The following is a 19,805-nucleotide window of genomic DNA, read 5'->3' on the forward strand; positions in this document are numbered from 1 at the left end:
TTGGACTTTCTTCAGGTAAATTGATCCTAAATTCTCACCATTTTTGTCTTCCCTCCAGAAAGAATTTGATTTATACATGTGAAAAGTCCTGTGTGGAACCATATGAGGCAAACGGGCTGTGCAGATCTTTGGAGGGGCAGTCTCTGGCATGATGGCCCTATCCCACTTCACTTTGTTTTGGCTTCTTGCTCATTGCATCCCGTCATAAAATGAGAGTACAGCTGCCCTGGGATAGTGCTTTTTTCTATGGTGAAAGAGGCTGTAGCATACTTCTGAGATGTTCAGCACCATAACACTTCATTCAAACTGAGATTTTCTGCAGTTGGCTGGAAATTCAGATCCAACTAAGAGCATTGTATCCTCGCTTCAGAGATTGCAGTTGATACAGATCTTTACTTAAAATAAGTTTGTTCACAGAGGCACATGCCCATAGTCTCACACTGCTCAGAAACAAGGAGGTCTAGTGACTTCCTGTTCATAGAATTAAAGAAAAGTTTGAGTTGGAAGGGACCTTAAAGATCATATAGTTCCAGCCCCCTGCCACAGGCAGGGACACCTTCCACTAGACCAGGTTGCTCAAAGCCTGATCTAACCTGGCCTTGAATACTTCCAGGGACTGGGCATCCACAATCTCTCTGGGCAGCCTGTGCCAGTGTCTCACCACCCTCAACAGGGAAGAATTTCTTTCCACTATCTAGTCTAGATCTGCCCTCTTTCAGTTCAAAACCAATCCCTCTTGTCCTATAAAACATGCCTGTCTAAAAAGTTCCCATGATAGAAGAGCTGTTACACCTGTTATACCTCAGCCAGCAACAGCACAAGGGCACAGTTCCTTTTGCTGAGGGATTCCTTCACTTCTCATTTTGCTATTTGTGACATGCAGAAAGCTTCCTTCACTGACTGCCACATTCCCACCTAACTTCTGCAGGCTGAGGCTGCTCAACTCCTTTTTGACTGTGTTTTGAGAAGTTGAAATTATACTTCTGACTGAGCAAGGGACTGTAAATCCCTGTCAGACATTTTGATATCAGCCACTTTTATCTCCTGACATTAAGTATTTCTTGCTACCTGTATGGTTTTCTGTCTATTGCTGGAAAACTGCATGCTCAGCTGTATTTGTTTGGCAACAAACTGTTCAACCTACAGTTTTCTCTGATGGCTGTTTTACTGAAAGAGCCAAGAGTTTGCAGATAGGTTGCATTAAAAAGTCTAAAATATAAGAAATAAGCCCCACAATAATAATTTCTCTTTCAATTAAAACTGTTTTCCTGAAAATAAGTTTAGCTTATATCTTTTTTATGTTTAGTACATAAATCTATTTCATCTAAATTGGATATTCTTGAAAAAAATAGGTTCTTTTGCTGTGTAGCATAAAGATTATATTTAAGAGTTGCTTAGCTTAAAAATATATACTTAAACCTCTGGATTTGACATAAGATACGCAGTGCTGCATTCCTACTCATTTGGACTCCTGAGGGAGCCCAAGTTTTGACCTGTGTTATGACACCATCACTGCATCTCAGCGAGCTGCAGCTCCCTGGTTCTCCACCTTTGCAGCTGCAGAGAGACGCATGTTATCTCTCCCGCTCCACATTGACATGGGATTTTCAGCAGAGTTGTCAGTGCTGAAGAAATGAACTTGCCAGCCACAGCAGCACTGCAGCTGTTTGAGTTCACAACGGAAAGTTTTGCTGAAGATGTAGTAAATAAAAGGGTTATATGCTGTTGAAGATTTGGCAAACAGACAAGGCAGCAGTGTAATGACGGGCTGCAGGGATTCGCTGGGGTTAAATATGGACCAGAAGCTGGCTGCTGCATACGGTGTCCACGAGCTCAGGAACCCAACTGAGATGAGCACAGCCATCTGAAAGGAAAACAGGGATTCAGTTCCCAGTGGGCACTGATACTCAGGCATGTGGTGCGTGGATGTAACCATGCCCGAAACAGCTCAAATGCCTGACACTGTATGCTTGCTATGTTGTGACATGAGCACAGCTAACATTGGACAGTGCATATATGCTTTTATTCCCACCTAGCAGATCTACACTGTGGTTTCTTAAAAGGTACTTGTTTTCATCTCCTTCCCTGACTCTGGCTGCAACGTCACAGGAGACACAGCCTAACTGGTCAGTGTAGCCTATCAACAGACTGGCCTCTAGAAAGCTTGGATCAATTCTGCTTTTCCACAAGAAATTAGCAACTGAAGTGCTTATTTGCAATAATGATATATTAAAAAGTCCTCTTTCTGTACAGAATTTCTGTGTAGCACTCACTCAGAATAGCCACTCAGTTGATTAAAAATACCTAGGATGCAGAACAAGACCTTCAGCCCAGCTACATCATGAAAGAATCCAGCAGCTCTTCCAGCATGACTGGAAACTTGCTTGTCTATGAAAATCTTGGGTGCAACTGCCTAAAGATTTAATAAGCTGCACTGTAGCTATGATATCATGATCAAGCTACTGGAATGACAATGTGGATGACACTGGAAGCACATCTCCAACTTTGGTCAATACTAGACAGAAAAAATGAAGGGTTATCATGAGCCATGTGTAAGCAGAGCCAGTTCTCTGCAAGCTCCTGATTACTGTAGGCTCTTCTCACCACTGGGACAACTCACCAATGTCAGCTTCTTCTCCAGTTTAGCTGCATTAGGGATCCTGTCAATATTCTGGATCTCTTGGTATGCTTTATGAACCTTCCAGGCAATTCCCAAGTAACAGGTAACGATGGTCAGTGCAGGCAAGACTGTACACAGGAGGAACATGCTCAAAATGAACGAAAAGCCATTGGAGGAGTTGTGGAACTTGCTCCAGGCTATTGTACAAGAGATGCCAAATGGCTCAGGGCCATAGTAGCCCCAGCCTACCAAGGGCAGAATGGCCCAGAGCAAGGAGTAGAGCCAGATGAAAGTAATCAAGATGCAAACAGTGTTCTTGGTGATTTTGTTACCTGCAAGAAAGAGGAAGAGCAAGCATGTATGGAACTCATCTCAGCCACATGGTTTTTGCTGTAGCTTCTTGAAGAGAAGTGTGGCAGCTACAAACATGCTTGGGCTGCTGCTGCAGTTCCTGAACCTTTGGTCTTCTTGAGGAATGTAACAGAGACAGTCCATGGATTGTGTGAGACCTGAGTGCAGACCTCAGTGCTGATCTGAAGTTTTATAGGTCAGGGAGCTTTACAAGAATAGTTAGGGCTGGAAAGGACCTTAAGATCATCAAGTTCCAACCCCCCTGCCATGGGCAGGGACACCTCACACTAAACCATGTCCACCAAGGCCTCCTCCAACCTGGTCTTGAGCATTGCCAGGGATGGAGCATTCACAGCCTCCCTGGGCAACCTATTCCAGTGCCTCACCAGCCTAACAGGAAAGAATTTCCTCCTTATATCCAATTTAAACTTCTCCTGTTTAAGTTTTAACCCGTTACTCCTTGTCCTATCACTACAGTCCCTAATGAAGAGTCCCTCCCCAGCATCCCTATAGGCCTATGAGTTGACCCCAAATGCACCAGGCACCCACCCCAGGAATGCCAGAGAACACTCCTTTCTCTCAAATTCCAGTATGTCAGTGTGTCTGCTTGCACACAAATAGGAAGCCAAGAGCTTCCAGCAAAACATTTGGGCTCTCCAAACTCTCAGGTAGTTTCACTTGGTATTACTGAGAAGTGGAAAATCCTCATTGCTTCATAAGGAATTTAATCAGATCCTTCTAAGAACATAGGGTTTGATACTGGACTAAAAGTTGAGGATTATTCCTACGGTTACTGAACTGATACACCATGCCATATTCTACTAACTACCTCTCTGAATATAACAGCCCAAATGCTCCACTACAAGGTTATCAGAAGCTTAATTACTTACTGTTAGATTTGGATGAATTGGTAACAAGGAATCGAATCACGGCCATGGCACAGAGGGTCATCATGCTGCAGACACCAAAAAGGAAACCCATCAGGGCATAATATATGCAGGATGCATGTCCTCCCAGCCAAGCGTGGTTCCAGGCAGATGCGATGGCCAGCGGGTACATGCTGATGGCCATTCCAATATCTGCTACTGCCAAGTTGACTGTAAGCAGCTCCGGTGACTTCAGGGGGGAAGAGCGTTTTGCGGCTGTAGCAAGGACAGCTGAATTTCCAAGGATTGTCAGGATGGCTGAAAGAGAAGCATCAGCACAGGGCAATAATACCACATAGTTAACACAGCTGTGAAGTGTTAGCCTAACGTCCAGAAGAGAGCAGACTAAGAGATTAGCCAGAACCAGAATTCAGAGCCTCCCAAATCAGCACAGTACTGTGCTGATGCTTATCTGCTGTAAGTATCAGCACAGTACTGGTGTGTATCTGCTGTTCCCTGCCATGACACCTTGTTCTTCAGCTCATGATGAGGAAACTCATTCTCTTAGCTAGCAGATAGGAAATACTGCCTGGATGGCGTTTCTGAGAGCTGCTACACAGCTCAGCATCCTCATCACAGCATCCACTCAACTGAGGGAAACTTTTTCATATGAATATCTTGCCCCTTCATATCACCACACTGTAAATCTTCACTTCCATGTTACACCCCCTCTCCATGCACTATATCCCACCTATTCCCCTGTGGCTCCCTCTCGTGTTTATCTCACACCTGCAAACTCCACTCTTTCAGTATCTTGCACAACACACTAGGAAGTAAAACAGGCGTATCCATCTTCATATTTCCCTGGTAATATCCTCATTTACTTCTCCTTCCTACTGAAGAGCTCCAACTGTCTTGCCTGCTTGTTCCATCCTCCCAACTGGTGCTCTCCACTTCCCAAAGCCTTCCTTCTCCCTTTACAATGTATCTTCCACTGGACCACCAGGACAATCCTCCCAGGCTCTGAGCTGCCTCGACAGTCAACATATGCTGGTTTGGCAGCTCCTTGCTTGTCACTACGTGCTGCAGCTTAGACACCCACACTAATCGTATGGGCTGAGTGCCCTGAGGCAGATCACGGAAATGGTTTAGCCAGAGGCATGCAACAGACCAGAGATTGCTTTGTAAAAGGACCTGTTGGATATACATTATTCAGACACGCCATAGGGCTTCAAAGCATTCAGGTCAACAGTGTGAAAAGTACAAGTAGCAAACTACTAATTTTTTCTTCTATTTCAGGCGAATATTGTGCTGGAGCTTCATTTTGATCAAAGGTTTTCCTGAGAAGCCAGAAGTGAAATTGGAAAACAGAAAAAGATTCTGTCGTTCCCTTGTCGCTGTGAACACAGGGAAGCTGCATTTGCTCACAGACACCACATAATAAAGTGCTCACAGAGGAATTAATAAAGGCCCATGCAACAAAATGGAATACATTGGCATAAATCCAAGAATAGGCAGAGATGTGAAGAGAAAGCCTTGAAAAAAACAGAGGTACAAACCTGAGACCCCATATCCTTCATTCACCTCCTAATCACAGACGTTCACTTGGCATCCCTGGATATCTTGAAGTGTTCCCTGAGCTCTCAACAGCTGTATGTCTGCACACACAGGATGCCCACAGTGGCTTGGCATGGGACTGCTTGATGACAGCCAGCAACCTGTAGCTTGGTGGGAAGAGCCTTCTCTTGCCAAATGGGACATCCACAAGCTTCAGGAGGAAAATTAATTCACTCTCTTCTGAGAGAGCCCTAATCACCGCGCATAAGGCAGGAAGTAGCTCTTAGTCTTACCATCAGAGATAGACATCTGGGCACACACTGACTTTGACATGCTATTTCTTTCCATCCCATTGCTTGTGAGGCTGCTGGCTGGCATGGGACAGAACAGTTCAAGAATAGGCTAGTGATCAAATAGCAGAGATGCTGGTGGTGAGTGCTGAAGCCTCTGCCCTAGCCTGGTTTTGTAATGAAAACATCATTTCATAGGACACATAGGCCCTGCTGCAGCCCCCAGTGAGGTGGCAAAACTACAGATAAATGCAGCATGGTTTCCAGTTAAGCTCACTGCTTCGTATATGGGATGTTCCTGAGATCCCCTATGCAAGTAGTGATCCTGGGTGCCACAGAAGGCTCTTGATCCAGTGCTGCAAGCTATATCTGAAGTCTGGGTGCCTAAAAGCCCTTTAGGACAGCTGTGAGACTGTAGCATGGTGGGGCAAGAGCAGTATCAACAAGGGGAGCTCCAGCCCCCTGTCCTTTGTTGCTGCCCATTACCTTATCTGCACCTACATATTTACATTTCTACGAGAAACAAGCTGGCTTCCTAACTTGAATTTAAATATAAACTCTTCCTTGTTTTGCAGATAGTGATTTTTCTCACCCTGAGTTGTGCTCTCTGCTGTCAGCTCAACTGAGGGGACAGCACAGTGCAGTGCAATGAAAAGTGTGCAGGAACAGGGGTGAGACGTGAATGCTAAAGCCCAGCATCATTGCCCAAAGTCTCTCTATTAAAGCACATAAAAATACATGTTTTTCTCTCTTCAATGAACCTCAACCAGAGTTTTCAAATGAGCTGAAGGGATGCAGGTACTTGCATCGGGGTTGGAACTACATGATCTTAAAGTCCTTTCCAACCTTAACTATTCTATGATTCTATCTTAGCAAAATTCAGTTGGAGTGCATGCCTCAACCAGTTCTGCTCCTCTCCAAATCTACAACAGCAGTAACCAAATCACCTGGGTATATGCAACAAACAGACAAGGAAGTAAACACTTAGCTAAAACCATGCTGGAGCACACTGGTAGGTAACCCCACTTGTATTTAATTTTTAATATGCCTTCCGCAGAGCAAACAGGCCATTATAAAAACTAGAACTGCTAATTGGAAACCTTTTGTCATTTTATACCATTTTATTCTCCCAAGACACAGCTGCTTTTCAAGCATAATGACAGCTCTCCCCCTGCCAAGGGTCAGACCAAAGTTATTCTCCCTTGATCAGCCTCATGAAATGAGCTGCTTCATCTCTCAGTTAATGGGGCTGAGATGCTAGGATAAGCAGTAGACAGTTCGAATACTTGTGATGCCACAGAGGCAAACTTGTGCTGGCAAGTCTTCAGCCTGGAAACAAAAGATTGCAAATCTGAGAGCAGAGATTAATCCTGACATCCAACCAACCTGAAGGCACTAAGCAGGGGAACAGATGTGCTATCATTTCCCTCCAGCTTCCTCTGACTGACTGCAGCACAGCCAGGGCAGCTCCAGTGTGTCTGTTCCTAGGCTTCAAGCAAGCAAGCAGGCTGTGAAGGCAGAACTCACCTATGATCAGAAGAAAGACCCCAGCTCCATAATCCACTACCGGGTGGAGTTTGGAAATGTACTGCTCCTCCATTGTTCCTTGTGGAAGTGGGTGAAGGCTTTAAACCAAAGATGAAGTGACTGTAGGGGCAAAGAGACTCTTCCTCATGGTTTGCCTGCTGCAGATGTGAGCCGGGCAGTTGGGTGCTGTCAGTGTGAAGGGACCCTTCTGCTTTCTCCTCTTTCCCTCCCTCTTGTGCGGCAGGGGTGAAGCTTGGAGTGAGAGAAAGGCTCCCTCCCTGGGGAGACAGAGTGAAAGCTAGGCTGAGCCACTGAAAGAGCGATCCCGCCTGCCTGGCTGGCAGAGCATCTCTCCACCCACCCCTCTTCTCACAGCGCCCTGCTCCTGGGCTAGTCAATAAACTTCACAATTCAAACCCCCCACACTGCTACTGCTGAGCAAAATATATTGTTCAACCAGCGGCAGCCTTGGGGAATTAATTCAGGTTGATGGATGAGGCAGGGAATGGGATGTTTGGTTTTCAGCTTTATGGCTGGGAAGTACGAGGCTGGGGAGGTGGATCTCTATGCTGAAGTGTTTAGAGGAAAGCTGTTTGCTGTGGGGATTCAGAAGGGTCAGTCACACCACTGACTTTCAGAGCTGCTCCAGAGCAGAACCAGAGGATGTTCAGTCCAGTCTGCAGAGCACCCCAGCAAAACCAAGCTCTGATTTCACTCCAGTGACATATCAGTGTTTTTACCTGGCAAGCAACCAGAGCAGTGCTTCACATCCAAGCTTACCTTCTCCTTGTAATATCTGAGCCTACAATTGTCATAATGCTCTCTCAGTCTTTATAAACAATGCTGAGTTTTGCTCCAGTCTCCAAATGTGTTACAGACTCATCTGTCAATTTACATACACAGGTCTTGATTTCAGTGTACACAATTTACATCTCTCTAGTTGCAATGCCATTAACTTTACTTTTAGCCTGGGCAGCACCCAGCCAGCACATTGAAGAGCTGATCTTTCTAAATTATCTAAATTATTTAATTCCAGTGCCTAGATATGCTAAACTGCATTAGCATCATTCTCAGCTTGGCCTATTTTACACTGTTCAGACTTAGGGAATTTTAAGATCCGCAAGAGCACATAGGGATCTCATGTGCAATTCTAAGTGGAATTTATGTGCTTAAGTATAGCAGTAACATCCTGAATTCTGGAATCCTTAAGAATCTGAGAGACTTCAAAAGCTTTGAGTTTCACCAGAAAGCAAAACTGACCATACACACAGATATGCTACCACCTCATCTTTGCTGCATGTATCTGTGCTCCTGTGCTGAAGCTGTCTGGATTTACACCCCAGGGATCCTTGCACTGAAGACTTTGAGGAGTTTAATTCAGCACCCAACTGCATGCAGCACAACACGTATAGGACAGGGCTCAGCAGCACCTGTAGCCTTCTCAGGCCTCCTTTGCCCTAAAAGCTTATCCATCCTGCATGAAATGGAGAAATTAGTTCCTTCCTCTGGTTTCAGAGACTTGTGTATATGTTTTTCCTGTAAGAGCATTTATTCTGCAGGTTACTGATACTTTGGGGCGAGAAAAATGGCATAACAGAGAGATGCTTTCCTCTCCACTTGAAGCTGGATTGCTCCACACCTAGGTCACAAGATTGGAGGGAGAAAAACCAAGTGGTATCTGACTCTCTAGTATGGTGCTGAAGGGAGCTCTTGCTCCAAAGGTTATTAATGTATTTTGCAATTAACAGCTATAGTTTAAAAAATAAAACCAACCCAAAACTGCAGGGGCAGTGGTGGTTCAGTACTGCTCGCTAGCTACATCTATAAAGTGAACTGATCTCACAGAGGTGCTGCTCAGGGTATGGTTATCACTTCAGAGAAACAAAATCCCTGTACCTGGGACCATGACCCCACTGCCAGCATGTTAGGTGTGATGAGTTTTGTTCTTAGTAAATCTGCGTCTACCTCTAAACAGAGATCTCACATACCAAATTCACCACTAATTCTGCTGCCACAGACACAGTCCTTGTTTTTAAAGAAGAATGGGCAAATTACTCCTGGGGGGATCCTAACTGGTCACAAGAAAATTTTTCACAGTGAGAACAATCAGCCATTGGAATAATCTCCCCAGGGAACTTGTGGAAGCCCCAGCATTGGACGCTGTTAAGATTCTGCTGGACAGGGTGCTGGGACATCTAGTCAAAGTCAATGTTTTGCCTAGAAAGGTTGGACCAGATGATCCTTGATGTCTCTTCCAGCCTTCTATGGTTCTATGATTTTATCCTCAGAAACCACTGCCCTATGGTAAGCTACTTCTTGACAGAGGCTGGCTTATGTTTAGTTGGCTCACGTGCTTCTGAAAATTTCCCCAAACATCACATCACTCCAAAGTCAGCAGAAGCACAATGAAGTATGTACTCATGGCATAGGTAAGCACTAGGAGATGGAACAGTCCACCGGTTCTTCTCCAGAATTTATAAAATTCTAGTTCAATGGCAGAAACTGCTGGTCTGAAAAATCTGAACAGGTAAGACAAAAAGGTTATGAGACTGTATAGACTGGACAGCTAGGAAGGCACGAGTTATTGGTAGAGGGAAGAAAACACAGGTAGGAGGGACTTTGATCTTATCTGGGTGAAGAGAAACTGATGTTCCAAACCCCAATTCAATGAAAAGAGCACATGGAATCACTGAGGATGAAAGGCACCTCTGAAGGTCATACAGTCCAAGACTGCTGCGCAGGATCAGGTACAGCAGATTGCTCAAGGCTGTGTCCAGTTGGATTTTGTATATCTCTGAGGATGGAGACTCCACAACAGGTGGAGCTCTGTCGTGTACAATTTGTTCCAGTGCCCCTTTGTGGTCTCCTTCAAAGTCTCACATGGTTTATGACTGAAGATACCACCTAACGCAAGAAATCAAGCACCTACTGGTGAGATGTTCAGTCCAGTTATCCTTCACCATGTTCTCTGGCAGCAGATATTCAGCTGAATGTGGTTGGTTGTTGCAAAGCTTCTCAAGCCTTGTGTGTATAACTGAGTATCAGTTTTGTATTAGTCTAGGAAGGTAGGACAGACAATATTAATTATAAAAGGAACGTCTATCAGCAAAGGCTAAAAAATTACAGATATGATGTCTCAAAAACATGCTTATAAGGGAGTCTTAAATAGCTTGATCAAAACAGTGTAATCTTTTCAAGAAAGTCAAGGCCAGGTTGGACGAGGCCTTGGGTGATATGATTTAGCATAAGGTGTTCCTGCCCACGGCAGGGGGGGTTGGAACTAGATGATCTTAAGGTCCTTTCCAACCCTAACGATTCTATGATTCTATAAGTCAGCATTTGATCCCAATTTGGGGAAGAAATGTCTGCTAACATCAGCAAGGCACAGTAAATCCTGTGACAGAAAGTAGAAGACTGCTGCAATCTGACAATCCTGTTTAGTGCACACAAAACCATAATATTGGTAAATTAAACAATGTCAGATCACCACAAAGATCAGAAGAACCACATACCCACAGAATCATTAAGGTTGGAAAAGACCTTTAAGATCATCAACTCCAACCGTAAACCTAACACTGTTAAATCCACCAAGATGCTGGAATTCAACTGTCACCTTGCTAAATTCACAGAACGGGTGCTGGCACTGTTTTGGGCTGAGCCAGCTAGCACTGCCCTAAGTCTTTCCCAGGCACAGGTCAGCTGAATGAGCCCAGGACCATTCCCAGTAGGCAGTAAAGTCATCAGTTTCAAAGGCAAAGTGATCCTGTTTAGTTCCCTGGTACAGGCGTTGCCCAGTGGTTTTGCTCTTATCCTGAGTGCAAACATTTAGCTGAGAAATACATTCTCAAGGTGGGCAGTCACTGGATGAGAAGTGACTTTTAAAGGACTGTTAATGGTAAAGCAAAGCTTATAATGCTGATAAAGAAAATTCTTTGGAAAGTTTACTGGCCTGTGCTACATAGCTCACCTAATGGGGTTTTTTTGGCCTTTCTTGGTGAAAACATAACAGAGGACTCAGTTCAAGGAGCCTGATGTCACCGAATCCAAGACAGGTCTCCTGCTTTCCCACTTGCTGCATGATCCACCCTCTCTCTACTGAAATAAGACATTAAATTTCTTCAGGCAAGCAAAAAGAAACCAGAGTCAAGTTTAAAACATTTTGCTGAGAGTTTAATTACTCCCTGGATACCCCATTGGCTACATCAGGAGCCTAGTCCTTGTCCAACATTTGTGGGCACCTTAGTTTAAACTGTGAGGATATTTCATGCTGGTTTAGATGGCATTTCATTTATTGTGAAATCCTGAAATTAGCATTCACATGGGGTAGGATTACATCAACAGCTCAGTTATAAAATGGAAGAAAAGAAAATAAATGATTAAAGCCAGAAGAGCTGACCGATCCCAAATCCAGTGCATTATTCTTGTGTCATTTAACAATTGCAAGTTGTACCCAGCATTATCTTTCTGCACAGCAGATCAATCTAGATTATCTGTTTACAACCAAAGCACAGTCAAAGTTTATGCATCCTGACAGACCCAATTTGAGGGGATCATATTTTAGAAGTGTTTTGTGAAATTGCCCTTAAAGTACTCTTTGAATTAGACAGATAGAAGAATAATGTTGCTACCTGCTCACTTTTTAAAATTTATATGAGACTTTGAACAAAAAGTGAACTTACCATAAAATCATACATATATATGTATGATTTAAATATATACATGTTGATGTAAACATATATATATATGAACAAGTTCCTATTGTTGAGGTAAAACAGGATGTGGGTTGAGTAATTACTTGATGCTACCAAGTTAGGATGTCCTACAACTCTATTGTTATTTTCCACAAGGAAAAAACAATAGTATCCTGAATTCTGAATAAGGGAGTTGTTCTGAATTATCATTTTGCCAGTATATGGTAGTTCATTTTGCAGAGATAAAGTGTCTCAATGTTTGGAGCTGTTTGAACCAAGAATATTAGGTTTAGTTTGGTACTATATATCAATAGCATTGATATCTCCTATACCTGAATAGGGCTATGCAGCTATGTCCCTACCTGCACAGAATTCATGTCTATCAAAAATAGTCATTTGTCATTTAGAAGATGAGCATGGCTTTGTTATTCCTGTTTATCAGTGGCTGCTCTGTCCAAATCTACTCTCTGTGAAGACTGAGATTTCTAGCTGAACAGAGTACTGCAAACAGTCTGTTTGGAGAGCCCCTTTTGGGTGTCTTCTCCTCAAAACAAGTTTGCTATGACGCACACTCAAGCTTTTTCATTAACAGATGCCACCTTTTTCTCCTCCTTGGAGGAGACAACCTCATCATATTATCCAGGAATTCCTACAGATTCCATTAATTTAATTATTGGTCTATTTCTGCAGTCTTACTTTTTGAGGCTCACCTTTGGGACCCCTAGCTGAGCTTCTAGCTTTCATCTCCACTTCTGCAAACCAGAATGAGCATTTAAGTTGAATTCTCAGTCTGCTCATGAAGTTGTATGTTTTCAACAACCAAATATTGTTTAAGCTGGTATTTGCAACCTCAAGCATAGTAATTCGTTAATTGTTTTCTTCTGGATGTCTGCACAGACTTGCATGTTATTGCCTGAGGGGTTATTTACAAAGTCTAAATTTGGTCTAGGGACACTGACCTCCCTAGCTTCCCTCCACAGTAACTGAAGGTAGCTGCCCTGTTGAAGAATCCAGTTTGGATCAATAAATTCTGCTCTTTTACTAAAACCATTTTAACATATAATACTTGGCTGTTGGTTAACCCAGTCAAAGTGAGTACAGCTCTCTACCACAGCAGTTAGAGACTCCCCCAGAAGAACTGTGTTGGAGCTGTTATTCTGGTGAGTGTTTGACCCCAGAGCAGGCTACAAACCCAAGACCATCTTGTACACAAAGGCCTGAAAGAGGACCTCAAGACTTCTTGTATCACTTCTATTCTTCACTTTTAAGAGTTGTTTAATGCTACTGGGAGTCTGAGGTGAGGAGTTAAAGCAGCAATTTTAACACTAAATCAATGACCTGTGATTGAGTTATGAGGAAACAAAAAAACTTGTACAACTTCCACACTAGGACTGGTAAGTATAACATAGAATTAAAGCCAGAAGCTCACATTTATTAAACAACAATGTCACCATCTGTTTGTATCTGGTAAACATTGATACTCATAACACATTGGTGAAAAAGAGAGGTCAAGATGTACACCTGTGAGGAAAGTCACATGCAGAGTAAAGATGTGTCTTTGATGTGACAAGCCAGCTCTTTTCAACTGGGCAATAAGATGCCCTCTCAGGGATGGGGGGGGTTATTTTTTTTTTGTTTGTTTTCATATTTCCCAAATACAAAATGAAAAGGACTAATTTAAGAAGCAATCTGAAAAGACAAAGTAGAAACATAGCATGAGGTGGGAAGAGAAAGGTGCTAATGAGATATGAAAAGGTTAATTCAACATTCAAGTATGAAGCATATTATAACTATTTCTTTCAAAGGTGTGAGAAGACACTATGAGTGGAAAGGAAATGGCACCAAAGATGCTAACATAAAATGAAAAATACTATAATGTCAGGAAAGGGTTGTTCAGCCTGGAGAAGTGAAAGCTCAAGGGAGATCTTAGAGCAGATTCCAGTACCTAAAGGGAGCCTACAAGAAACCAGGAGATGGATTTTTTTACAAGAGCATATAGGGATAGGATAAGGGAGAATGGATTTAAACTGAAAGAGGGGAGATTTAGATTAGATATTAGAAAGATGTTCTTCACTATGAGGGTGGTGAGTCACTGGCACAGGTTACCCAGAGAAGCTGTGGCTGCCCCATCCCTGGCAGTGTTCAAAGCCAGGTTGGACAGGGCTTGGAGCAACCTGGTCTAGTGGAAGGTGTCCCTGCCCATGGCAGGGGGTTGGAACTGGGTGATCTTTAAAGTCCTTCCCAACCCAAACCATTCTATGAAAAGACAAGAATAAAATATATTGCCCATGGTGTGGAATTGAAGAATGCAAACCTGCTTATATTTAATATAGTGACAGTATTTGAGACCTCAGTTTAATAGTAGTATGAACAGAACTGATCCCTTCATTTTCAGGCAAAGACAAATTTCTGTCCTGTTATGCTGGGTATTGCACAAATAATCATGAGGGTACACTTGCAATTTAAGTAATTTTTCAACCAATTATTAACAGTTGTTTTCAGTAGCTAGCAGTACTGAGTTTCCTTTGCATTTTGGTCCTGGACTCTATTTATTCATGGTTCTTCTCTGCCATTCAGACCATGGAAAGAAGTCATACAATTTGTAGAATGAGCCACCCATAACTCTACCACCACAAGAACATTCCTGCGCAGTAGCTCTGTATCGTCATCCTCTGCACACCTCCAGACAGACTGCATGCAGAAGCATAGCTAAAAAGAAGGGTGAACTGGGAATCAATGCATTGCAGCCACTCTACACCCCAAAAAGCCAGTGAACAGATTAAATCATTCAAGATTCTCTGATACTGTGTAACTGTAGCATGGTGGCAACAAAGACTTGACTGTGATCCTAAGCTCAGAAGTGTCCTGGAAGTAGAAAAATAGCAATCATGCCACTGGGAGTCAGACCTTAGAAAGGGATCACAGTGTGTAGCGTTGGGACTATACCTGCTCAGATCCCTCCAGCAGCACTGGGAGCAGGAAGGCCATGTCTTCAGCTTCAAGGCTAGTCCCATCTCTGCTCTTTGTCTCTTTCTTAGATGACCCAGTGCTGATTTGTGCTCACTCCTACCTCTTTTGAGTGACAAAACTCAAACCTCTCCTCTTTGTGGGGAAATCCAGAACCATGATGGGAGGCAGCATCACTCCAGCAGCACAGGTGAAACTGGTCCTTCTCTTTGTTCCTTAACTTTGATAGCAGGACTAGGATCTGGCAGAATTAAGACAGGACAAAGCAGGCTGTGGCAGTGATGGCCACAAATGGGGATGTTTAACGTGCAGGGCCATATGGAATGGCAAATACTTGAGGGACCTTTTGAACACAGGTATGAGGAAAATAAATCCCATCCAGCGCCACCTCTGGTAGATTCCATTGGTTGCATTTGTGCTTGTGTTGGTGATGCTTGCTTCACTGAAGGAGGGAAAGGGGGAATTGTTTTGAAGGGAGCTTGTTAGATCTAGTTAAAGGTGGTCAGAAGGCAAAGTTACAAGAGTGGGAGAGATCAAGGTATTTTTCTTACTTTTGGGGACACAGATGAAGTATATCCTGGTATTCCTTACCCAAATGGTGTAACCCAGCTGTGCTGACACCGTGGGGTCTCTGGGCACTCTTTGGATTTTTAGTGTGAAGGACCAAAGGTCCAAGGTGCATTTGCCTCTATTCCCTTTCCCAGTTTCTCCAGAAAGGCAGGAATACAGCAGACCAGGGGTGTGACACCAAGGCAAGCATGGCTGTGCATCCAGTGCAGACAGACAGTGGAATTCAAGGGTGCGAGGATACATACGCGCTACAGATGAACTCAGTGGTACTGCTCTGGCCTCTCTGTTGCCTACTGTGTAACACTCATCAAGTCACTTTCTTCTTCTTTCTGCCTCTGATTTATCCACAGAGATCCCACATTTTTCAAGGTCTGACTGATCTCCTATTTCTGCTGTCTGGTTAACAGTGCTGCACATTATTGGCTTGTGCCTCTCAGCACCATTGTGATACAACAATAGTTTTAAGAAGGAGGCCAATTTTCTTTCATGCTAGGATTTGGCTAATTTTACTCTTACTAATTTATAAACGGACCCACACTGAGAATTCAGAAATGCCAGGATTACAACTTATTATTTAGACTTGGAAAAGAAAAATAGACGAGGGCCTAAATCCTACAAAAATATAGTGCAAAATATGAAAGGAAATTCATGGGGATACTCTCTTTAAAGGAAAAGAACAGGTTTCTTTGTTCAATAAAGAAAGAGGAAGTAGGTAGGTAGGCACAACAGAGACATGATGATAACAAATCTCTTCTGCCCTACAATGAGCTGTAGTGGCACCAACAGTACTTTAATAGTGATCCTCTCTAGGAGAACATTCAGCATAGCTGCCTCCCCAGCAACTCCTAATGCAACAACCCACAGCTAAGGCAACTTCCCTGGTTCTTAACCTTCATGTGAAACTTCTTGCTTGGCTGAGTGAGTTTAACAGTCTCAAGCAACAGGAATGGCACCAGAAGCCTCTTGTGAAAACCCTCTGTCACTTTTCAGGTCTTTATGAAATTTGCAAAATCATGTTCAGGCCTGTTTTTCAGCCTTCAGATTATATTTATATGAGTGAGAGAAGTCAGCTATTCTGCTTTGCTTTCCTTTCCATGGTCTTTTGGCCCTTTAAGCCATGTAGTGTTTAATCCTTGCTATACAAAACTGCCAAGCTTCAAACTGGCACACAGCAGGATTGTGAGGCAAAGAAGAGAAATTACTATACTACTTTTGTGTTACTATTAGATATTGGGCACTAGCATTTCAATTGCCTGAGTTTTCCAGGTTAAGTGAGCTGCAGCTATGTGTTGCTCCCAGGAAGCATATCCCACGCTTCTGCATTGGAAGGCTTTTTAGGGTTTACTTCTTGGCACTCCCTTGCCTCGTTGCAGTGATGTAAAATGCCCTTTGCAGGGATATAAGAGATCATCTAAGTTGCAAAAAATAATTCCTGCAAGTGTTATTAACTTGCAGTCAGGTACTCTTCTCATTGCTCTTGATACTTAACAGGAAACAAGAGTGGGATCGGGGGAAAGTTAAACATTTAGTGGATATTCCCGGTATTTGCACAGAGAAACTTAGAGCTATTTCCTCCACGTTTAAATGGTGCTTGGCTATGCTTTTGTAATATTGTGTTATCCTTCTGATTACCTTCCAAGGGCCACTTTACATTGAAAAACTAGTAAGAAGACAACAGGTCTCAGAAAAGCTATGCATCGCTGCAGCCTTCTGCAGCTCTAGGTAGGTACAACAGAAATTTTTCCGCTACTTAAATAATCTGCTGTACATCAGAAAAAAAATTATCTCACTTTTAAGACCATGGTTCAGATTATTCTGTAACAGACCATGCTTAAAAACAGCAATAGCAACTATGAATACTTTCTGCACCCAATTACACTGAAAAAAAACAGAGATGAACCTAGGCTCAGAAAAAACAACAAAGTCTTGTGGTTATGGCCCTGGGGAGTGCTGGGTTCATTTCCTTGCCTTGCCACAGTCTTCCTGTCTGCTTTTCGGCAAGTGATCAAATCTTTCTGGGCCTTAATACCCCCAGATTAAACTATGGATGTCAATAAAGCTTTCTTCGTCTTTGTATCTTTTAAATCACTAGTACAATTTGCGGCAGAGTTCCAGCCTGTGCAAAACAGCATTCCCTCAGGCAATGTATGGACATGATTCAAAGGACACCAGTGTGCCAAGGAGCATTCATGGTGGGCAGTTTCCTTCCTGTGCTGGGTAGGAAGAAGGTTCAGGCACGTAGATCTGAACTGTGCTACACCTGCCCTGCTGCTCAGAGCAGAGCTGATGGCTTTGTTTACTCATAAGCACAGAGTTTGGGGGCAGAAGGGCCTTGTTCTGGGGGCTTGTTGAACTCACATCAGCAGATGCGGTCAAAGGTCCCCATGGCACACTTCAGCATGTCTGGAAGTAGGGATGCTTGTCACTTGGAAAATCCCTCCCCAAGAGCATTTTATACTTAGTCTGTGTTGCAAACATGTTTGTTTGCTTCTTTGTTTGTAGACTCCATTTCCTCATTAGGAGAGAATCTCTGTATTCATTCAGAAGGGAAAATTCTAGGCCGTCTTTACCCATTACAGTTATTTAGAAAAAACTCTGACAGCCTGAATACAACAGGCACAAAAGCCATGAGGTAAATAAAAATCCATAATTACAATGCTTTTTTCACTCACCATTTCTTTGTTACTGACTTGTGACCACTTTAATGTGTGGAATTGACAGGATAATAATCTATTTTTGCCGATAACTGAATATATTAAACTATTTCTCTGTCACATGTACTTAAATGGATTTTATAAACTTAACATTGGAACAGAATTTATTTCAGCTAAATAAAATCATTTAAAAGCTTCAGATCTAGTTTAAACTGGTCCTCCAGACTTTTTCTAGAGTCAGTGGTGAAAGGCACTCTTGGTGGAGAAATATCCACCTTGTCTGAAGGAGATCAGTTGTCATTGGAAGTGCCTACTGATGTTACAGGAAGCCAAAGAGGTGTCTTAAACAAACCACCCATTTTGAGGTGGCTAGATTTGATTGAGCTGAATCCCATCTGGACAGACTTATTCAAGGCAACACAAGAACCGTATAGGAAAGGATAAACTGGAACCTAGGTGTCTCTAATCTTGAGTTAAGGCTTTAAACTTTTTTTATATTCTACTTGTTTCCATAACTAAAAAATATGAAATTCCTCAGACCATTCAAAAGCCACGAATCATGAAAATTAAAAAGTATTTTAGCTGTTCAACTTTCATTGTTTTCCCAAAGGTTTTAAATTGCTGTTTTTTTCCTGAAGAAACACAATTAGGACAATGATGTTATTAGTATTTGAATGATCTCAGTTTGACTGTGAAAGTCACTATTACACAGACCTGGGCAACAGAGGGAACATGAATTTGACCCTTTTTTGTTGCAGAAAATTGTTGGTACTTGTAAGGCTCTGCTAGTAAGGCAACAGAACATTCTCTGTGGCACTCTCCAGGCACAAAAGAGTAATCTTTCCCAGAAACTGAAAAGGAAGATTGGAACAGTGGGGTCAGTAAAAGTATAAGTATTGCAAAAGCACCCATAAAGCCATGAAAATAAGGCAAATCCTTGAACCTTCATATTTTCTTTGCAAAGTCTTCACTTGCCCCCAAAAGCTACAATATCATTTCATGTTGTTAATTAATGAAGTTTCAAGCTTTGTTAATCCAGTTCAATAATGTATTTCCTCTTACCTGTTCTCTATCATATAAGTTACAGCTCTGCCAATCTGGCAGAGAGAAAGAACGTGTGGTTTTAACCCAAAAGTTTTGTATACTGGTCTAGTGGAAGGTGTCCCTGCCCATGCCAGGTAGGTTGGAACTAGATGATCTTTAAGGTCCCTTCCAATCCAAACCGTTCTGTGGGTCTGCAATTCTATGAATTCTTTGAATTCTTTTCAAAGGTACTTTCAGTCCACTGATCAGTCCAGATAGTTTGCTTAATCCATCAGACTTGCTATTGATATGTAGGCTTCAAGACGTCCAAATGATGAAAGGATAGAGATCATATGCCAGGGAAACAGTTATTGAAGGATTCACATTCTGGTTACAGTCCTATAAATGTTAGTTGCCCACAGGCATCCCTTACATCACAGAGACAGGCACCCTCCATATGAAACGTCATCCTATCTATCTTCAGCTGGAGGTTGCCTGCCCTTCACATATCATAATAAGAACCTATATAATCCATTTAAAATAGACTGCCTAACTTATTCATCTCTCTCATGACCCAGCTGACTAGACTGCTGGGGCTCCTTGAGGAAGGTGGCTAACACTCAGAGTGGTTGGGGAAGCTATTCTTTGTAAAAACAGATGAGCAGCAGCCATAGATTAGATGGACAAAG

The 19,805-nt window shown here is 42.8% G+C and overlaps 1 protein-coding gene across 1 annotated transcript; it reads right to left on the reverse strand.

Annotated features, from left to right (window-relative positions):
* Window positions 1-1,519: 1,519 nt before the first annotated feature.
* On the reverse strand, window positions 1,520-7,333 carry LOC130609019 (opsin-5-like). Its single transcript, XM_057427547.1, has 4 exons — window positions 7,212-7,333; window positions 3,862-4,155; window positions 2,621-2,952; window positions 1,520-1,864 (listed from the first exon to the last, which is right to left on the reverse strand). Exons 1-4 carry the CDS (start codon window positions 7,282-7,284, stop codon window positions 1,520-1,522), a joined length of 1,044 nt encoding a protein of 347 aa, XP_057283530.1. The 5' UTR covers window positions 7,285-7,333.
* Between the last annotated feature and the right edge of the window lie 12,472 nt (window positions 7,334-19,805).

The sequence above is a fragment of the Pezoporus wallicus genome, unplaced genomic scaffold (assembly GCF_028554395.1).
Source record: "Pezoporus wallicus isolate ANWC-B61680 ecotype Strahan unplaced genomic scaffold, APGP_CSIRO_Pwel_v1 contig_6464, whole genome shotgun sequence".
In the NCBI taxonomy this organism is placed as follows: Eukaryota; Metazoa; Chordata; class Aves; order Psittaciformes; family Psittacidae; genus Pezoporus; species Pezoporus wallicus.